General features: G+C 38.1%; 1 protein-coding gene across 1 annotated transcript in view; it reads left to right on the forward strand.

The window, feature by feature from the left end:
- STPG2 (sperm tail PG-rich repeat containing 2) overlaps positions 1-20,750 on the forward strand; it is a 144,850-nt gene that overhangs the window by 32,293 nt on the left and 91,807 nt on the right. Inside the window, exons 4-5 of the mRNA XM_036443056.2 lie at positions 8,087-8,199; positions 12,302-12,410. Coding sequence (XP_036298949.1) covers positions 8,087-8,199; positions 12,302-12,410 — 222 coding nt within the window. The remainder of the gene's footprint in view (positions 1-8,086; positions 8,200-12,301; positions 12,411-20,750) is intronic.

The raw sequence follows: 20,750 nt of genomic DNA on the forward strand, positions 1-20,750 counted from the left end.
TTTTTTCCTCCCTCCCTCCCTCCCTCCCTCCCTCCCTCCCTCCCTCCCTCCCTCTCTCCTTCCCTCTCTCCCTCCCTCCCTCCCTCCCTTCCTTCCTTCCTTCCTCACCTGAGGATATGTTCCCACTGACTTTTTGAGAATGTGGAAGAGAAAGGGAAAGACAGAGAGAAACATCAAAGTGAGAGGAACACTTTGATTGATTGCTTCCTGCATGAGCCCTGATCTGAGCCCCAGCCAGGGAGAAGCCTGCTACCTAAGTATATGCCCTTGTACAGAATCGAACTCAGACCCTGCTGATGGCAGGCTGAGGCATTATCCACTAAGTCAAACCAGCTAGGGCAGGATATGACATTTCTTAGCCCTCTAGCAGTGGTGAAAACACCCTAGATCTCCTTTTTAGATTCTTATTACCACCCAAGTTACTAAGAATATTACCAGTAGCATATAGGTAACTTAGCCAATGTGCAGTCAGAAAAGGTGTTTCCTCTATAGTTCACACCAATCGTGGGCTGGGCCCTGCCCAGGCCTAAAGCCTCTGGCCGAAGCTTTAGGCCTAGGAAGAGGCTCTCCAGCTCCCTCTGGTCACAGGCTCCACTCCTGCCCACTGCCCAGGCCAAAAGCCTGCGTGGGAGGCTTTCAGCCTTGGGCAGGAGCGGACCCCCAGCTCCCTCTGATCCATCGCAGGCTCTGTTCCTGCCCCCTTGTTCTGATCACAGGCTTGGCCCTGTCCAGGAGCCCCCTAGCTCAGGCCCTTCCCAGGCTGCTCTGGGACCACAAGGCCTTACCTCACAGTGACCTGGGTGCCAGGATGTTCCTGGGACAAAGGCACTAGGCACCTGTGTATGCAAATTAACCTCCATATTTTTTGGGTTAATTTGCATACTCACTCTGATTGGCAATGGGTATAGCGAATGTACGGTCAATTTACATGTTTGTCTATTATTAGGTAACATGCTTTGCCTGAAATATATCAAATATCCTATATAATAAAACCCTAATATGCAAATAGACTGAATGGTGGAATGACTGATTGCCATTATGTGCACTGACCACCAGGGGGTAGATGCTCAATTCAGGAGTTACCCCCTGGTGCTCAGTGCACTCCTACAGAGGGAGCGCGGCTCAGCCAGAAGCTGGGCTCACAGCTGGTGAGTGCAGTGGCAGTGGCAAAAGCCTCTGCTGCCTCCGTGGCAGTGCTAAGGAGCATTGAGCTGGCTTCTGTTTGGCGAGTGCAGCGGTGGTGGTGGGAGCCTTTCCCGCCTCTGTGCCAGCACTAAGGACCTCTCAGGGGATGTCCAACTGCCAGCTTAAAAGTTGGACGTCCCCTGAGGGGTCCTGGACATGAGAGGGCACAGGCCAGGCTGAGGGACTCTCCCCCCCCCCCCCCCCAATGCATGAATGTTTGTGCACCGGGCCTCTAGTCTAATATATCTAACACTAGAGGCCCAATGCACAAAATTCATGCAAGAGTAGGCCTTCCTTCCCCCGGCTCCTGGCACCGGCTTCCCTCTGACACCCGGGACTCTGGCTTTCCTCTAGCCACCGGCAGGCACCCGGGACCTGGGCTTCCCTCACAGCCCTGGCTTCGTCCAGAAGGTCGTCTGATCTAATTAGCATGTTACACTTTTATTATTATAGATGGCTACATTATAGTAGCCACAGTTTTGCATTTGTGTATTTCACTAGTGTTTATGCCTAAAATTGGCACAATTATAAAATCTGCTTCATTTCTAAATAAAAAGAAAGTACAACACAAATGAGAAATTTTGTTCTTTCTGCCATCAAAACTGTATATGTTACTTTGAAATCCATGGCTATATTAGGTAATTCCATTTGAAAGATGGCCTAGATGTCAAACACTTACTTTAACAAAAGAAAATATTGTGAGCCTCCATATTCTTTTACAGAAACTCTATAGGGTGCAGCAGTCTTTGAAGTTACCACTGAACCAAACGACCAGGTTGCTTTTCAGCTATTCTAGTGGATGCCCTGGTTTCTTTTCATTGATTTCAGAGAGGAAGGAAGAGGGAGAGAAAGATAGAGAGGGCTCTACTACCACCTGCTGCTCTGCTGGACACTCAGGCTGAGCAGTTTTTCTTTGCTGCTCTGCTAATTGTTACAGCTTTTGTTTCTGCACTCCAAACCCAAAGGCTTTGGATGATCTGCCTTATTTCCTTTTGTGTTATAATCAGGAGTGTCAAAGCCATATATCCTATGTGTTTAGATATTGGTGGGATGCCTCTTTCAATTTTTATTCATAGCTCTGTTTCTTCTAGGATTGACAAGGTTCTAGACTGGCAATTGTGTTATCAACCGGACAACCTACTTATAGTAATAGCAATGCCACTACTACTAATAGTGCAACTAATAGCACCCCTATTACTACTACTAGTGCTTTATAGGTTGTACTTCATAGTGTGTTAAAGCTAAACGTCCATAGTGAAGAGGGGAAAATGCTTTTTTGCTGTTTGTGTTACAATTTATTGGCAGGGATATGTATATCAATAATCTAAGTGTATTTAAAAAATGTTTTCATTGATTTCAGAGAGGAAGGAAGAGGGAGAGAAAGATAGAAACATCAATGATGAGAGAGAATCATTGAATGGCTGCCTATGCACACTCCCTATTGGGATTGAGCCAACAACCTGGACATGTGCTCTGACCAGGAAACACTCTGTGACCTCCTGGTTTATAGGTCGGTGCTCAACAACTGAACCACACTGGCCAGACTAATCTAAGCATATTGAGACCACTTACAGTGTTGGAAATATTCCTAGTGGAAATAAGGATTAATACTTCCTATTTATGTAACAAGTTTTCCCAGGCTTCATTAGATTGTAATATAGAGTCACAGTTATGTTCATAACTCAAATATATGTTTGTTGTCTACTATTGAGGTAGCTTTCTGCAAAGTTCCCCTTTTCAGGTGTTTTTGGAAGTTCTCTGGGGTTGTCTCAACCATACTCCTGAACAAGTCTGTTTCCACTGAGGCAGCTATTGCTCCTCCAGACATGTCAGTCTCCTGCCAGATGGAGCTCTCTGCTGGGCATTTCCACCGGTGCACTTGATCACAACTAAAGTTGCGTGTTGAGCTAGAAGTTGGAGGGATAATGCTGCTCTTCCTTTGCATTAATCTCTGTTAGAGTGGTCTACAAGTCATACTGATCTTTACTGGTGTTTTTATGAAACAGGTCTTCTAGATTTTTCTCATAGACCCTTTGCACACTATGGGACACAGGTGTAAATCCAGTAGGGGCTGTCTGTTAGGAGGCAAATACATTTAACAGAAAAGACTCAGTATTTGGCATTGCTACTCTTGCAACTAAGATTTTCTTGCTGGGTGAGGGACATCATGATTACCTTCTTCCCATAGGATTAGATTTCACATTCATCTTCTGGTTGGATTGCTCTATTTGTTCACCAGACATTCCAAAACATGTCTGAATCTTACTTGGATATAGCTGGTAACTGTTTCTCTCAGCTCAAACATCCCCTTAAGCAAGGAATGAGCAAGGGGATTTACTAAAATCAAAGTAGGGGAAAGCTTTAGAAAACTGTCATTTTGTTTCTCTATGAGATTGCATCTATGAAAAAAGAATCAACAAAGTTCCATTTCACTTCATGCAAATATCAAAGTTCTGTCAGAGTTTGTGTGGGCCCCTGTTTAATTCTTTAACATCAGGAGGGTGTAGAAGGGAAAGTTCAGTTTTATTATGTTTGCATTTTATAATATCAGAAGGCTTGTTCTTAGTGGTACATTCTAGAAAGTAAAAGGCATTTTGACCTTGTAGGGAATTTTAGTGCCACGTCAGCTTCTTTTTGGATTTTGTTTAGCATCCGAAAGCTTTCTGGAATGGTACCTTTCTAACTAGAAAGTCTGTCTTCATTAGGTGCTCATAGCAGTGCTTCAGATTTATTTTAACCATTCATGCCAAAAATAGAGTGGATATTAGTTAGCATTCCCTTTTACTTCATGTAATGGCACTGGTGCAAATCTCCAAGGGCATTAGTAGTTTTGAGAATTGCTCCCTACTCACTGCCCAAAAGTCCATCCTTATTTCCAGTTTTTGTCTTTCTGGGGACATTAATACGGTGCAGTTGAGGTTCTTTTCACATTCAGTGAGGTTTCTCTTCTGGTTCTAGTCTCTGCTGTGCTATTATATATTTCACAGAAATTCCTCAGAGTTTTGGAGAATGTGAATAATACCTTCTCTTAGTCTGTAGCACTGATAATTTGTATCTTATTTTATACTAGATGGCCCTTGCAGGAAGATTCCTGCAATAGGGCTTCCTGCTGTGGTCTCCACCGCCCCGCCTGCTTCCCTCTCTTCTCCCCGCCCCGCTTGCTTGCTTCTCTGCAGCTTCGCTCCTTTCTGCAGTACTTGGCTTCTTACTAGGCTGTCTTCAGTCTTTGCTTTGGCCTCAATGTGCAAATTAACTGCCATCTTGGTTTGGTTAATTTGCATACTTGGCCTGATTGACTGATGGGCATGGCTTGTGGTATAGTGAAGGAGCGGTCAATTTGCATGTTTCTCTTATCAGAGAGGATACTTCTTTTGAAAATTTGGTGAGAGCAGGGCAGATATAATTTAAAACTAGAATTATTATAAATATTGCTATTTGTTTTTATTTGTTACAGTAATAGAGAGAGATTAGCTCTACTATACTAGAATAGTAACAGTTACCTAAGAAAATTTAAGTATATGTTATGGGAATTTTATTCAGTATCATATATGTCAACTATTTTAATAATTCAAGCTCCTTTTAAAACTATTTTTATAAATGTGAATTAAAAGTAAGGTAAATATACTTGAAGTCACCTTTTACTATCAGTTTAAACAATTGAGTTTTAAAAATATTCTTAAATGATTGCTCAAAATATAAAGTATTAGGTCAACAGAAGAGAATTGTTGTAAAAAAAAAGCTACTGTATTTGTATTATATTTTGTTATTTCATTTTTTTTATTGAAACCAGGTGCTTTAACTTCTCTAAAGTGAAATTTTTAATGGGTCATATGTAATTTTTAAAAATAAATCTTTATTGTTCCGATTATTACAGGTGTTTCTCTTGTTTTTGTCCCCCTTAGCTCCCCTCTGATTCCCCAGCCCACCCCATGCCCTTACACCTGCTACTGTCTTCATCCATAGGTGTAAGATTTTTGTCCGATCTCCTTCCACACCCCTTAGACCTCCTTCCCCCTGAGAATTGTCAGTCCACTCCTTTTCTGTCTCTGATTCTGTTCTTCAGACTTTTTATTCACTTGATTTTTAGGTTCACTTGTTGGTAGGTATGTATTAGATGTCTTTTTGTTGTTCATAATTTTATCTTTACCTTTTTCTTCTTCTTCCTCTTCTTAAAGAATACCCTTCAGCATTTCATGTAATTCTGGTTTAGTGGTGATGAACTCCTTTAGCTTTTTCTTGTCTGTGAAGCTCTTTGTCTTACCTTCAATTCTGAAGGATAGCTTTGCTTGGTGGAGCAATCTTGGTTGTAGGTTCTTGGTGTTCATCACTTTGAATATTTCTTGCCACTCCCTTCTGGTCTGCATAGTTTCTGTTGAGAAATCAGCTGACATTCGTATGGGTACTCCTTTGTAGGTAACTAACTGTTTTTCTCTTGTTGCTTTCAAGATTCTTTCTTTGTCTTTTGCTCTTAGCATTTTAATTATGATGTGTCTTGGTGTGATCCTTTTTGGATTCCTCTTGTTTGGGTTCTGTGTGCTTCCTGAACTTGTAAGTCTATTTCACCAGGTAGGGAAAGTTTTTTGTCATTATTTCTTCTAATAGGTTTTCAATATTTTTCTCTCTCTCTTCTGGCACCCCAAAAATTCGGATGTTGGTATGCTTGAAATTGTCCCAGAGGCTGCTTACACTATCTTCATATTTTTGGATCATTTTTTCTTTTTGTTTTTCTGGTTAGATGTTTTTTGTTTCCTCAAATTTCAGATCTTTGGTTTGATTCTTGGAGTACATTGATCTACAGTAGAGTTTCTGTGTATTCTTTATTTCTGACAGTGTATGCTTAATTTCTGACTGGTCCTTTTTCATTTTTTTGTCATTCTCATTAAGGTCTTTGAAGGTCTAATCAAGTTTCTCAGCAGTTTTTAGAAAATTCTTGAGTAACCTTATAAATGTGGTCCTGAACTCTATTTCATCCTGTAGTTTGCTTTCCTCCATTTTTTTCATTTGTGACATGTTTCTGGGCATTTTGGCTGCTTCCCTGTGTTGATGGAATGGCTTTGTGTGGTAGGTGACCCACAGGGGCCAGTAGCTCAGCCTCCCCAATCACCCAAGGTGGATGGTCTTGGTACACTCTTTTGTGGGCTGAATGCAAAGTCTTGTTGTAGTTAAGCTTTGATTGCTATTAGTACACTGGGAGGAATTGACCTCTAGGCCAATTGGCTGTGGGCAACCGCTGTTTTTATAATGGGAGAACTGCTGGGCTGGAGACACGCTTATGGTGCAGGACTTGTTTCAGTGGGGCTTTGGTGCTCACTGTGTCTGCCTCTTGTGTCACTTATGGATGTGAGGAGTTGAAATCTGGTATCCCTCACTGACCACTAGGTATACTGGCTTCTGGATCTCCAATGGGGTGTAGATCAGCTATTGTCTGAGGCCACCCTACAGGAGCTATAGGGAGAACTACAGTTTTTTCTCCTCTTTGCTTGAGATTTGGAGGTTTTGGAGCTGTCTGAACTGGGTTGCAAATTTGCTAGGTTAAGCTGTGGTAGGGAAGGCTATTCATATACAAAAGCCGCTGCTTGGAGCTTGGGTGGGTTTGTAGGTTGTGCGGGGCGAGGTCTCAGGGCATCATCGGGCTAGGTTGTTGCAAACAGCGATGGCTGCCAGCCTGCTGTCCCTGTGCCTCTGACTGAGTACCCGTGTCTAGCACCCCAGCACAGCAAGCATTTATTCCTGCGCTCAGCTCTGCAAGCAAGCCACCCTCACTTTCAGACCTGATGGCAGACAGACCAGCTTCTCCCTGTAGGAGTTTGGCTCCCACACGTCTCCCCAGAAACTGGATTTTAGAGAAATCGGGAGCTTGTCTCCCTTTGAGTTGAAGAAAGCAATGCCTGTTGCCAGCTGGGATCTGCCGCCAGTCCAGATCGCATACGCCTCCGTTACCTCAGCTTTTCAGCATTTGTGCACTGAATGGTCTTTTCTCTTTCCTTCTAGTTATAGAAATTCCACTCAACTAGCTTTCCTCTGGTTCTGGGTGATAGATGTTTTGTCTTTTGTTTGTAGTTTTGAAATTGTCATGCAAGGCAGCAGTTTAGGTATTTACCTATGCAGCCATCTTGGGTTCTCCTTATATGTAATTTTAATATCTATTTTAGTGGATGTAAAAGAAAGATAATTGTTGATTCCTTATGTCATAAACAATTCCTTTGACATTAAAAGACTGATCATTACCTCAAGCAATAATAATAAAATGAAATGGTGGTGATGTTTAATTTATTGTCATATATCTGTTATTCTGAAAACTTTCCATAAATATGTTAGAGTTTTAAATACCAGGTAATTTAAAGTTATTTAATGCCCTGTTTCCCCGAAAATAAGACAGTGTCTTATATTAATTTTTTCTCCCAAAGTTGCGGTAGGTCTTATTTTCAGGGGATGTCTTATCTTTCCATGCACTAGGTCTTATTTTCGGAGGATGTCTTATTTTTGGGGAAACACGGTATATATTGGTGATATTTTAATTTCAATTGGATTTCTTGAAATTAATATTATTTCTATTCAATTAATGTCATTTTAAATAGAATTTCCCATTCCCTAAATCCTAAATCCTACAATTCTGCCACTGTTCCTTTTTTTTTTTTTTTTTTTAATGAATGTATGCCAAGAGCAAAACTGTTCTTATCGCTTGAGGTCATGCTAAAATGAGAGGCACTTCTCTAGAAATCCTGGCTGACTTAGGTGTGGGATAAGCATTGCAGTAATAACTTACCTTGAGATCTTTCATTTACCAATAAACCCCTTTGTCTAAGGTTATCTTTGGTTTAGCTTTAGACTTAAATAAAGTTAAGTATTTTTAAGTGACTTATTTAAACTATGTCTCATATTCACTTTTTTTTTTTAATAGGGTTTTTCCAATGCAACTTTAAAATACAAAGGAATAGATTTTGGCAAATCTTTGGGAAGACTAAAGTTACCTGTAAAGTCAGGGCCTGGTCCTGGAGAGTATGATATAGTTCAGTAAGTAAAAAAAAAAAAAAAAAAAAAAAAAAAGTATGCCTTTAATATAGTTTTTACTATAAAGTATTCTTTTTCTTAATTTAAATTATTGTTTAAAGTATTACATGTCTCCTTTTTCCCCCCGTTGACCTGTCTCCAGCCGCTCCCACTCCCAGCATATGCCCTCACCCCCCTACTGTCTGTGTCCATTGGTTATGCTTATATGAATGCATACAAGTCCTTTGATTGATCTCTTACCTCCACTCCACCCCCACCTATCCCTGCTTTCCTTTTGAGGTTGGACAATCTGTTCGATGCTTCTATTTTTGTTCATCAGTTTATGTTGTTGATTATTTTCCACAAATAAGTGAGGACATGTGATATTTACCTTTCTCTGGCTTATTTCACTTAGCAAAATGCTCTCCAATCCAGTTATGCTGTTGCAAATGATAAGAATTCCTTCTTTTTACAGCAGCATAGTATTCTATTGTGTAGATGTATCACATTTTTTTAATCCACTCATCTACTGATAGGTACTTAGGCTGTTTGTAAATCTTAACTATTATAAATTGTACTGCTATGACATTAAAGTATTTCTAATAATTTAGACTAGCTTATGCTGCTATAAAGGGAAAATCAGTACAAAATCTCCAGGAAGTATTATATTGTGGAATAACCTATACAAAAACTATTGCTTTTTTGTGAGCCAGATGCTGTGCTATCCTGCTTTACATGTTTCACCTCATTTAATGGTCACCAGTTTCTAGTAGTTACTATTGATATATGTATTTTATTAGTGAGAAATACAAGGATTGAAGAGGAAAAATAACATATTCAAGATCATGTAGCTATTAAGGCCTGTTCGATTGATTATATAGCCCATGTATCTAAGTGCTAAAATATACTGTCTTTCATTATAAAACAGACAAACGATCAGAGAAAATATAAAATAAGTTGACCTTGGATTTTTCATTTTGTCCCTGCTTCTGGTTTATTCTTCTGACTATGTGATATATTTGGAAGGCATTCTCAGTGTGGATCAGAGGCATAACAATAGGTTGAGGCAATATTAATGAAATTGAACTAGGAATAAAATTTCTGATATAATAGCTTTGTTTTTATTTTCTCCTACTTTTACAGTAAGGCCTTAAACAACGATCCATGGAAGACCAAATTGAGTAACCATTACCATATTGTACTCAGAATCTAGACCGTTTTTTTTTATCATTAATTTTTTAACAACAGGGTTCAGATTATCTGCATGATACTTTCTCTCATAGAATAAATTTTCTCACAAGACGTCTCACAGCGATTATCCCATTCATTTGTTAGATTGATTCAGACACATCTATATCCCACTGGTAGATATAGCTTAGACTCCTGTAAGATACCCCAGCTACTGTTTATTCATTGAACAAGCATTGTGTGGATTCTGGCTACGTGCTAGTACTAAACTTAGTAACTGAGAAAAAAGAATAGAACATGGTCCTTGTTTTCGGGAACTTATACTCTACTGTCCTTTTCACTCTTGTAATATTGGATATACACTTTGTATTTTTATTTTTTTAGTAGTTACACTAGAACTTTAACATGTATATTTAGCCTAATGCGGTCTAAACGTAATATCTTTGTCATTCTTCCAAAGAAAACAAAGTCTATCAAATGCTTTAACCCTGCTCGTTCCCTTGACACACATTTTTGTTATTTAGTATTCGAATCATATCACCATCTTCTTTTATTGTGGTTGGTTTGCTTATCTATTTCTTTATCTCATGCCTGCCACTTTTATTGAGGTTTAATTGACATAAAACAAAATTAACCTTTTTGAAAGTAGTGGTTCTATGGTAATTGTCTTCCATTCATTCTATTACACTTTTTAAAAAAATATATATTTTATTGATTTTTTACAGAGAGGAAGGGAGAGAGATAAAGAGCTAGAAATGTCGATGAGAGAGAAACATCGACCAGCTGCCTCTTGCACACCCCCTACTGGGGATGTGCCCACAACCAACGTACATGCCCCTGACTGGAATTGAACCTGGGACCTTTCAGTCCACAAGCTGATGCTCTATTCACTGAGCCAAACCAGTTTCGGCTCTATTACACTTTTGACTAAACATCAGGCATAATCAGGACTCTATCTGGTCATGTTATTCTGACTTTATATGTAGTATTTAAAAAATATATATATATGTATTGATTAATTTCAGAGAGGAAGAGAGAGGAGGAGAGAGAGGAACATCAATGATGAGATCATTGACTGTCAGCCTCCTGCATGATCCACACTGGGGATCAAGCCCTCATGCATGTGCCCTGTCTGGGGATCAAACCATGACCTCCTGGTTCATAGGTCAGTACTCAACCACTTAGCCATGCCAGCCAGGTTATATGGTGGTATTTTTAGAACAGCTTTTTTCACTTCTTCAGCCTTATCCCACTTCCATTTTCCTTCCATTTTTTACTTTTATTTGATCTTCGTTATTTCCAGTTTTTTCTCTTCTTCTATGTGTATTTTTACTTTTGCTCTTAAGAATTTATCTGTACTGATTGCATTCCAGATTATAGTTATTATCATTTCCATAACTGGTTTTTGGTTTTGCTGCTTTCACTGTATATTTTATATGAAGTTGTCTTGGTTTCTTCTGGCAGCTGAAATTTTCTACCTTTTTAAAAAAAACTTTTGTTTTATTGGATCACGTCAGAATTATTCTGGGAGATTTGATACAGTATAAAGTGAAGATTCTTGACCACTGTAAATGGAAAGATGAACTCATAGGTTTCTGTTTGGGAAAGACAGACCTAAGTGATATGTGACTCTTTTGATCCCTCAAATATAAATTTATTATCTGTAAAAGTATTTGAAGTTTTGAAAACAAATCCATTTATTAAAAATTGTATTAAAAAACATAAAGTCAGCCTTTAATAGTGAACTGAGATGTTAAATGCATAAAATATAGCAATGTCAAATAGTTGTTTTTATGTTTTTCTATTACCTGCTTTTCATTCTGTTTATGTTCTGGATAGTTCACTGGATATGTTTCATATCTAACTTTAAAAATTCTGTTTAAGAAATAGAAGAAAATAGCAGTATAGTCAGTATAGCCTATAATATAATGCTTATTACAGCTAACAGTTATTGGGTACTTATTATGGGTATGTAAGGCACTAAACACTTCATAAATATTATCTACTTTAATCATTACAATCTTGAGAATTGTTTACTGCTATTCCCAATTAGATGGAGAGTCTGTCTGACCCTTAGAGAAGTTAAGTGATTTGTTTAAGGTCACAGAGTTAGTAGATAGCAATGCTATGATTCCCATCAGGTTGTCTGACCTCAAACTTTGGGCACTTAATCACTGCTTAGTTTTTAATCTTTTTTGAGGTTGTGTACATTTCAGTGATAATAAGCTTCCCTTTCATTTTCAGAGATCTTTCTTTATGTTTATTTCTTGATTGTTTTATGATATAAATAGCATAGGGCTATTTCCCCTATTATTTTAGTAATAATTAAAATGCTAAAGCATTTGAAATTTTAAAGAATTTTAATGATAAATAGAATATATAGGAATTTTTTGGTAGCTTTTTATTTAAATTCCTGACACATCCTATTTTATTTTTGGAGTCATTATTACAATAGGTTTATTTATTTATTTATTTTTTAATTTTTAATTTAATTTTATTTTTTTAATATATTTTATTGATTTTGTACAGAGAGGAAGGGAGAGAGATAGAGAGTCAGAAACATCGATGAGAGAGAGTCATCGATCAGCTGCCTCCTGCACACCCCCTACTGGGGATATGCCCGCAACCAAGGTACATGCCCTTGACCGGAATCGAACCCGGGACCCTTCAGTCCCCAAGCCGACGCTCTATCCGTTGAGCCAAACCGGTCTCGACTAGAATAGGTATATTATAATGATCTGAATTGAAAAATGCAGAACTATTTACCAAAATAAATAAATGCATTTTACAAAGTATAGAATATATTGGCCTGTCACACCCAGATAAATTTATTATTGCATACTTTTTAAGCAGAAAATGTTGGTGTAAAATATTCTGTTGGTTTATATAACTATATATTTGAATTTGAGAACTCAATATCTTTCTTAAATTTTTAAAGGAAAAAGACATATTATGAAAATATTAACATCAAGAAAGATCAACCAAAAAATTATTTATTACATCTCCCACGACTTTATGAAGTAATAATAATTCAGGAGGCAAAAAGGGTAAGTTGAAAAGTAGCTGTTTCATCTACTTTCTAGTTCTCTGATAACTTCATTGAATCTTATTATGACAAGGTTAAAGTACTCTTAGATCTACTGTATCTAGTTATCACTCAGTGAATATTGTGGAAGAAACTGTATTTAAAATATCTGTCAAGTTATCACTGTCTCTGCTAAAACACCTCTTATATTGATAATTAAAAAAACCAAAGCCTCTCCAACCCTAAGTTTTTTGTTTGTTTCAGTAAGGCCACTGTTTCTAACAATTTTCTTTACAAACTGACCTAAATTTACTTTCCTGCTCACTACCTATTTATTCTTTCTTTTCCTATGACTTCTTTTCAGTCTCTTTTTATTTTTTCTAGTAAGGATTAATGTTCTAAATATCTTTGAATATCTCGTTATTTAACTTCATGGTAACTTATTTTTCTTTGAAGTTATCAATGGGTCTTCTTATGTTTGTGAATCTCTCTTTTAAAAAAGCATATCATACTAGAACTAAACACAATATTCTCATGTATTCTGATTAGTAGCCAGTAAGATTTTCATCTTCCTTGTTCTGGATAGTGTGTTTATTAATATAAAACCCAACATTCCATTAAATACATTTTTTGTAGCTATGTTTCGGTTTACTCATTTAGAACTTGTAGGCAAATAATACCCCAAATTATCCTCTTTTCAATATATTATTATATTTAAACTTAAAAACTTGAAGATTATAGGACAACATTTTATTTATTTTTTATTTTTAAAAAATATATTTTTATTGATTTTTTACAGAGAGGAAGGGAGAGAGATAGAGAGCTAGAAATGTCAATGAGAGAGAAACACCGATCAGCTGCCTCTTGCACACCCCCTACCGGGGATGTGCCTGCAACCAACGTACATGCCCCTGACGGGAATTGAACCTGGGACCTTTCAGTCCGCAGACCAACGCTCTACCACTGAGCCAAACCGGTTTCAGCTAGGATAACATTTTAAAAATGGATTCATTTAGAGTAATGAGAAATGATTTTTAGTTGAAAAATCAATGTTAAAATTCTATTAAGAATTTTCCGTGCATTTGATTTCTTTGGTCTTCCCCTAAATATAAATCAGCAATTAAAATATTATTTATAGAAGTATTAGAAAAACATAACAAAATAATGTAGTATAATTGTTTTCATAGAATAACAATTATAAATTTCCAACAGAATAAAAAGTATAAATTTAGAATCATGAGAGATGCTGGTCTGTAGTTTTCTTTACTTGTAATTTCTTTGTCTAGTATTGGTATTGGGTAATGCTTGTCTCATAGAGAATAAATTAAGAAGTATTCTGCTTCTATCCTCTGAAAGAGATTATAAATATCTTCCTCAAATGTTTGGTAAATTCACTAATGAACCCATCTGGCCCTGGATTTGGAAAGTTATTAATTATTAATTCAATCTTTAATAAACATAGGCCTATTCAGATCATCTTGTTTCTTTTTGTGTGAGTTTGGCAGATTGAGTTTTTCAAGGAATTTGTCCATTTAATCTAGATTATCAAATGTATGGGCATAGTGTTATTTATAGTATTAACTGATTATTGTTTTAATGTCCACGGGAACTGTAGTGATGCCCTCTTCTTCATTTCTGATATTAGTAACTTGTCCTTGTTTTTTCTTAGTTTGTTTGGTTAGAAAGTTATAGATTTTATTAATTTTTTTAAAGAACAAGATTTTGCCTTTATTCATTGCCTCTATTCATTTCTTATTTTCAATTTCATTGTTTTTCTGCTCTAATTCTTATTACCGTATTTTTCGGACCATAAGACGCACCGGACCATAAGACGCACCAGTTTTTAGAGAAGGGAAATGAAGAAAAAAAGATTCTGAAACAAATAGTGTCCTAAAATATTTTATGTGCATTAAAACCCAACATCACAGTCATAAACACATGTAATCAACCCTGTAAAGTAAACAGCAGCATTTAGAACCATTTTACAGCCGGGCAAGCACACAGAGACCACACAGAGCCGGGCAAGTAAAAAAACTTTTTTTTTTTAAAGTATATGTGTAGGCTATATTTGGACCATAAGATGCAGGGACTTTTCCCCCCCACTTCTGGGGGGAAAAAAAGTGCGTCTTATGGTCCGAAAAATACGGTATTTCTTTTCTTCTGAAACAGTGTGGTGATAGCTAGAGGGAGGGGGGCAAAGGCTGGGTGGAAGTGGGCAAAGAGGGGGAAAATGGGAGGCATCTGTAATAGTGTAAAAAATAAATAAAAAAATAAATTCAGCTGATGCTCTGAAATTAATTATGGCACACAAAAATTAATTATAAGTAGTAATCTCTTGAAACTGTTTTAGAATACTCTTTATTTATATGGAACCCATTGCTCTTTCTGTTGTTACCTTGGATCTCACCCAGATTTCTGGCTTCTACTGACCCTTCATAATTCTCTTTTTGGCTTACTATAGTTCAGCTACCTTCTACGGTTCTCATATCTTTATAAAGTTCTTCCTCTGAACCCTCTAGTTCTGGCTAATTCAGGGCAATTTCTTCCTTTTATCTTCCTATAAGGGGGAAATTACCACACATGTTAGATGAGGGGATGTAATGTTTTTAGATTTGTTTCTCAATGTAGTTTTTCCCCCCATGTTATTTAGTGTGCATCAAAATTCACCACTTTTTAAAGTTACAAGTTTGCCTTTAAAGACAATCAGCTTTATTAAGATACCAGAGTCCTGGAACATGAAATTCGTGCATGGGTAGGGTCCCTAGGCCTGGCTGGTGATCAGGGCTGATTGGGGTCTTCTGGCTGCTGGCTGCCCCCTCCCTTCTTTCTGCACCACCCTCTGGTGGTCAGCGCATGAACTGGTCATAGCGAGAGAGAGAACTCCCGGTCTCACTCCTGCAGGAATACTCTCTCTGCATGTTAGCCTTTTCTATATATATAGATAATTCATATATCATATGCATCCATTTAAAATACGCAATTTAGAGTTATGCAACAATCACCACAATCAATTTAGACTATTTAACTCACCCCAATTAGCAGTAATTCCCATATCCCCTAATCATCACAGCTCTAGGCAATCACTAATCTCCTTTTTGATTTTGTAGATTTGCCTATCTGGACATTTTATATAAATGGAATCATACATTACTTGTCCTTTCTGACTGGCTTATTTTACTTGGCATAATTTTTTTCATGTTGTAACACATATCAATATTATATTTCTTTTTATGGCTGAATACTATTTTATTGTATGGATTACCACGTTTTGTTTATCCATTTATTGATTGATGGTCATTTAGATTGTTTACACTTTTTGGCCAAGAATAAAAATAATTAGTATACTAATATGCTAACTAAAAGCATAAGAATAATGAGCAGAAGAATAATGATGCTTTGAATATTAGTTTACAATGTATTCATTTCTCTTGAATATATATCTGGGATTGAGACTGCTGGGTAATATCATAACTCCTATGTTTAACTTTTTGTGGAACTGTTTTATAAGGCAGTTAAGTCTGCCAAAGTCTGAAGGTTCCAGTTCCTCCACATCTTTGAAACACTTGCTATATTTTATCTTTTTGATAGCCATTCTGGTATGTGTGAAGTCACATATCATTGTGATTTTGATTTGAAGTTCCCAGAGACTAATGACATTGAATACCCTTTCATGCACTTATTGGCCCTTTATATATCTTCTTTAGAAATATGTCTAGTCAGATTCTTTGCCCATTTTAAAGTTGGATTGTCTTTTTATTATTGATGTGCCAGAGTTCTGTAGGATTGATTTTCTTTTGTCTGAACTTATAACTAATTTGAATAACATTATTTGTTACATATGGAATTTAAAGAGTTATGCAACAATCCCCAATTAAACCATTCTTGGAGGACAAGAATCTTTCATTCTGCCGAAACCGGTTTGGCTCAATGGATAGAGTAGGGGTGTCGAACTCAATCAGAGAAGGGGCCAAAATCTAAAATCCAGCCTAAATTGCGGGCCGAATGGTTTACTGAACAGTCATAAACTGTCATTGTTATGGAAACGCAGCGGAGTGCAGTGATGACAGCGCGGTGTGGGCCACATTGCAAGGCCTGGCGGGACGGATTTGGCCCGCGGGCCTTGTGTTTGACACATGTGGGATAGAGCATTGGCCTGCGTACTGAAAGGTCCCAGGTTCGATTCCGGTCAAGGACATGCACCTTGGTTGCGGGCACATCCCCAGTAGGGGGTGTGCAAGAGGCAGCTGATTGATGATTCTTGCTCATCGATGTTTCTAACTCTCTGTCCCTCTCTCTTCCTCTCTGTAAAAAATCAATAAAATATATATTTTTTTAAAAAAGAACCTTTCATTCTGCTTGTTTTTTTATATAACTGTAGTTAGTGGAGTAGATACATAAGTTTTACTAATGCTTTTGTAATTAATTGACTACAGATCTGAAAAATGAGTTTAATTTTAAAATTTGAATTTAAAGAAAGAATTTGTAGGTTTTTGCTTTCCTCCCATTTATCCTATTGACTAAAAAGAATAAATTTAACTACTATATTCTAGGGTCTTTGGATTTAAGCATTTCCTGGTAATATAACAATATATAAGATATAATAGCATGAATATAATACTTTAATGCATGGTTGTGAGTTTTTAAATTTATTATTCTTGAGTTCTACTTAATTCTATTTTATACACAATATTGTTTCAATACATCTTTTGAATATATCATGACTTCCACTCTACTGTGAACTTTTATTAAAAAATATTTTTTATTCAATCTGAATATTTTTCATAGGAATATATCTTGCCATTGACAATAAAAACTTGTTTTAATATCTTCCTTAATATTAATAAAGTCTTTAATTAAAAAAAGTTTAACACTTGTTCCAATTTAAATTCTTTGATGTAGTAATGTAAAATTTATGAAACTTATTATCTGTTAAAAAAAATATAACACAATTTCATTATATGGCACCAATTCTTCAGATCTTTATTGACATAAAACCTTATTCATTCATTCATTTCCCATATTCATTAAGATAAATGTTTAAGTATTACGTGGCAGGGTATGACAATTTGCCTTGTAATTCTTCTGAGCAAACCTAAATTGCAAATTTTAATTTTTTGGAAGTTCTGCCAAACAGATATAATTTGGAGCTATGTATTTTAAAATATTACTTAAATTCTGGTTGCAAACAAAATTATAGAGCTGTTATATTTTTTTATTTATACTATAAATTTATTAAAATTGTTAGAATTTTAAAAGTTATAATTTAAAGGTTTAATTTAGGCACAATCAGGTGATAGGAAGATGGTGACTGGCAGGACGGCAGTGAGGAAGAAAGTGTGAGTGAAGGAGCAAAAGAGGAATGTGTAGAATGTGGTGTGTGTGTGTGTGTGTGTTAAGGACAGTTAGATCCTGCAGGACTTATGGGGTCTGGCGGACCAGGTGGTCTTAGACTGCAAGACCCTGCTGCCCTGCAAGCATTCCCAGGCAGCTGGCGCTGGCACAGAAACCACACCATCTTGAAGGGCAGAACTGCTATGACTGGGAACCCAGCCACACCACTACCCAGACTGGCCTCAGATGAAAACCAAGATACTACAGCCACTCTGGACAAAGACCTGCTACCACAGCTGCAGACGTATGGAAACCAAGACTCCAGCCACCCAGGCCACAGATTCCTGTGAGTCACAGAGCATGTCTTCATCCCACTGGCCCACTGCAGCAGCATAGGACCCATGCAACCTGTGTTGTGTGAGCAGGCCTCCCACTGACACAGGGTGGCTATGTAACCCAGCCCCCTAGCAAGTCCATGACTCTGATTCTCGGGCACACACTTGTAGGGACTCTGATTTTTTACATGGAGGCACCCAGCTGACCTGTGGGGGCTGAACTGAGTGCACATGACTCTGATTCTTGCCGCATGCATGCAGGGACTCTGAATCTAGGAGTGCATGCGAGACCCCCACTGACCCAAGGTGATCAAACCAAGTGCCCGTGACTCTGATTCACAGTGCACATGCACAGGGACTCTGATTCTCAGCAACACATGTGGGGAGTATGATTCTCGGTGTGTGCACAGGGCCCTAGCTAACCTGAGGCAGCCACATCAAGTTACAGGACCCTTATTCTTGATGCACACACACCTTGGGGCACTGTGGCTGACTCATAGCAGCTGTGCCACGCACCCCTGAGAGGGCCGACTCTCAAGTGGATGGACTCTCAGCATGTGCAGCTCCCACTGACCCAGGGAAACCACAACTTTCAGTGCCTGAGCTTTTCATTGATGCTCAGGTGCCACAATGTATGTGCCTCAGGCCCCTGTAACTTGAAGCTTAGACCTTTTGGTGATAACAAAACTGGAGAGACAATGAAACAATCCCCAAAGGCAAGTAAAGGAGGAATCAGCAAGAGGGGAACTAAATGAAATGGAGGCATGAAATATGTCAGAAAAATAATTCAGAGTAATGGTCATACAGTTCATAAACTGGATGGATGAGAAAATCAACAACCTATGCAAGAATAAGGAAGAAATAAAAAGTGATATAGCTATAATCAAAAGCACAATGAAAGGTTTCCACAGTAGAATAATAGGAGAAGGGCAGGACGAAATTAGTGAGTTGGAAGATAAGTAGAGAAAAAAAGCCCAAACTGAACAGCAACTGGAGAAAAAATTAGAAAGCAGGAGGAGAGCCTAAGCGAAGCTTTGGAACAACATAATAAGAAGTAACATGTGTATAATAGGGGTGCCAGAAGGACAAGAAGAGTAGCAAGGATTAGAGAATATATTTGAAGAAATAATGACAGAAAACTTCCCGAATATGTGGAAGAAAAAAGTCACATATGCACAGAGAGTCCCAAAGAAGATGAACCCCAAAAGACCCACACCAAGACACATCATCAGTATCATAGCAAATGTAAATGACAAAGAGAGAATCTTAAAGGCTGCAAGAGAGAGACAGAGTTATCTACAATGAATCTCATCATAAATCAGATTATCAAATGATTTATCAACAGAAACACATAAGGCCAGAGTGAATGAAATGAAGTACACAAAATGATGCAAGACAAGGAACTTAACCCAAGAATACTCTATTCAGCAAAATTATTCAAAATCTAAGGGGAGGAAACAAAGATGGCAGCATGGGTAAACATCTGAACCTCCTGCCTCACACAACCACTTTAAAACTACAACTAAAAGACAAAATGGGTATCATCCAGAACCATGGGAAGGCTGCCTGAGTGGAAATTCTACAACTAGGAGGAAAGAGAAAAGCACATTCAGACTCAGAGGAGGAGCAAAGGTGCAGAAGTGAAGTACAGAAGTACGAAGGTGTGCACACAGAAAGGGCTGGCAACTGAGTACACTGTTCTCTTTTTCAATTGGGAGGGAAACACAAGCTCTCAACTGCTCTGAACTCCAGTTCCAGGTGGGACTCTAGGGACCCAGAATCATATGGGGAGAAATTGGACTGTCTGGCATTGGACGGGACTCCAGGGCGGCTTTCTATCAAAAGTGCTTGAAGTGATAGTTGTTCCTGAATAGTGCTGTGGGACACAGAGACACAGGACCTCTTTCAGGCAGGGCTGACGATCAGCATTGTTGTTTGCTCCACACCGGTGTTTTCCTGAGACCCACCCCACATAATTTGTGCACAGAGGCTTTTGCATATGAATGGCCTGGCCCTTTGAAATCTGAAACCTAACGTACTGAAGCTGGGTCAAAAAGGCCCAGAGCCTCCAAAAGAAGACTCAAGGCTCAACAGCATTGCTTCATATCTGAGCCTCCTCTAGGCATCTACAAACCCCAAACAAAGAAAGGGAATCTGCAGATATCTCTGTAGTTTCTGCACAGTGGCTTCTCTCCTTGGAGATCCAAAAGCCAATGTACCCAGTGGTCAGAGAGAGACCATACAAGCTACAACTATTCAGATCCATAAGAGACACACTCAGGGTGCAGACTCAATAAGCACCAAAGCCCCACTGAAGCAAGTCTTGCCCCATATAGGTGTCTCCAGCACAGAAGTTCTCCCATCATAGACACAACTGATCCTCACAACGAGTTGGCCTGGATGTCAATTCCTCCCAGTGATATCAACAACAACCAAGGCTTAACTACAATAAGAATGTGCACACAGCCCACACAGGGGTGCACCAAGAATTTCCACCTAATTAGGGAGGGTGAGCCACTGGGCCCTATAGGACATCTAGCACACAAAGCCACACTATCAACTCAGGGAAGAAGCCAAAATGTGGAGACAAATACAATAAATGGGTCACAAACGAGAAATGGAGGAAAGCAAACTACTGGATATAGAGTTCAAAACCATGGTTATAAGGTTACTCAAGAATTTTCTAGAAAAGGCTG

The sequence above is a fragment of the Pipistrellus kuhlii genome, unplaced genomic scaffold, assembly GCF_014108245.1.
Source record: "Pipistrellus kuhlii isolate mPipKuh1 unplaced genomic scaffold, mPipKuh1.p scaffold_m20_p_1, whole genome shotgun sequence".
NCBI classification, from domain to species: Eukaryota; Metazoa; Chordata; class Mammalia; order Chiroptera; family Vespertilionidae; genus Pipistrellus; species Pipistrellus kuhlii.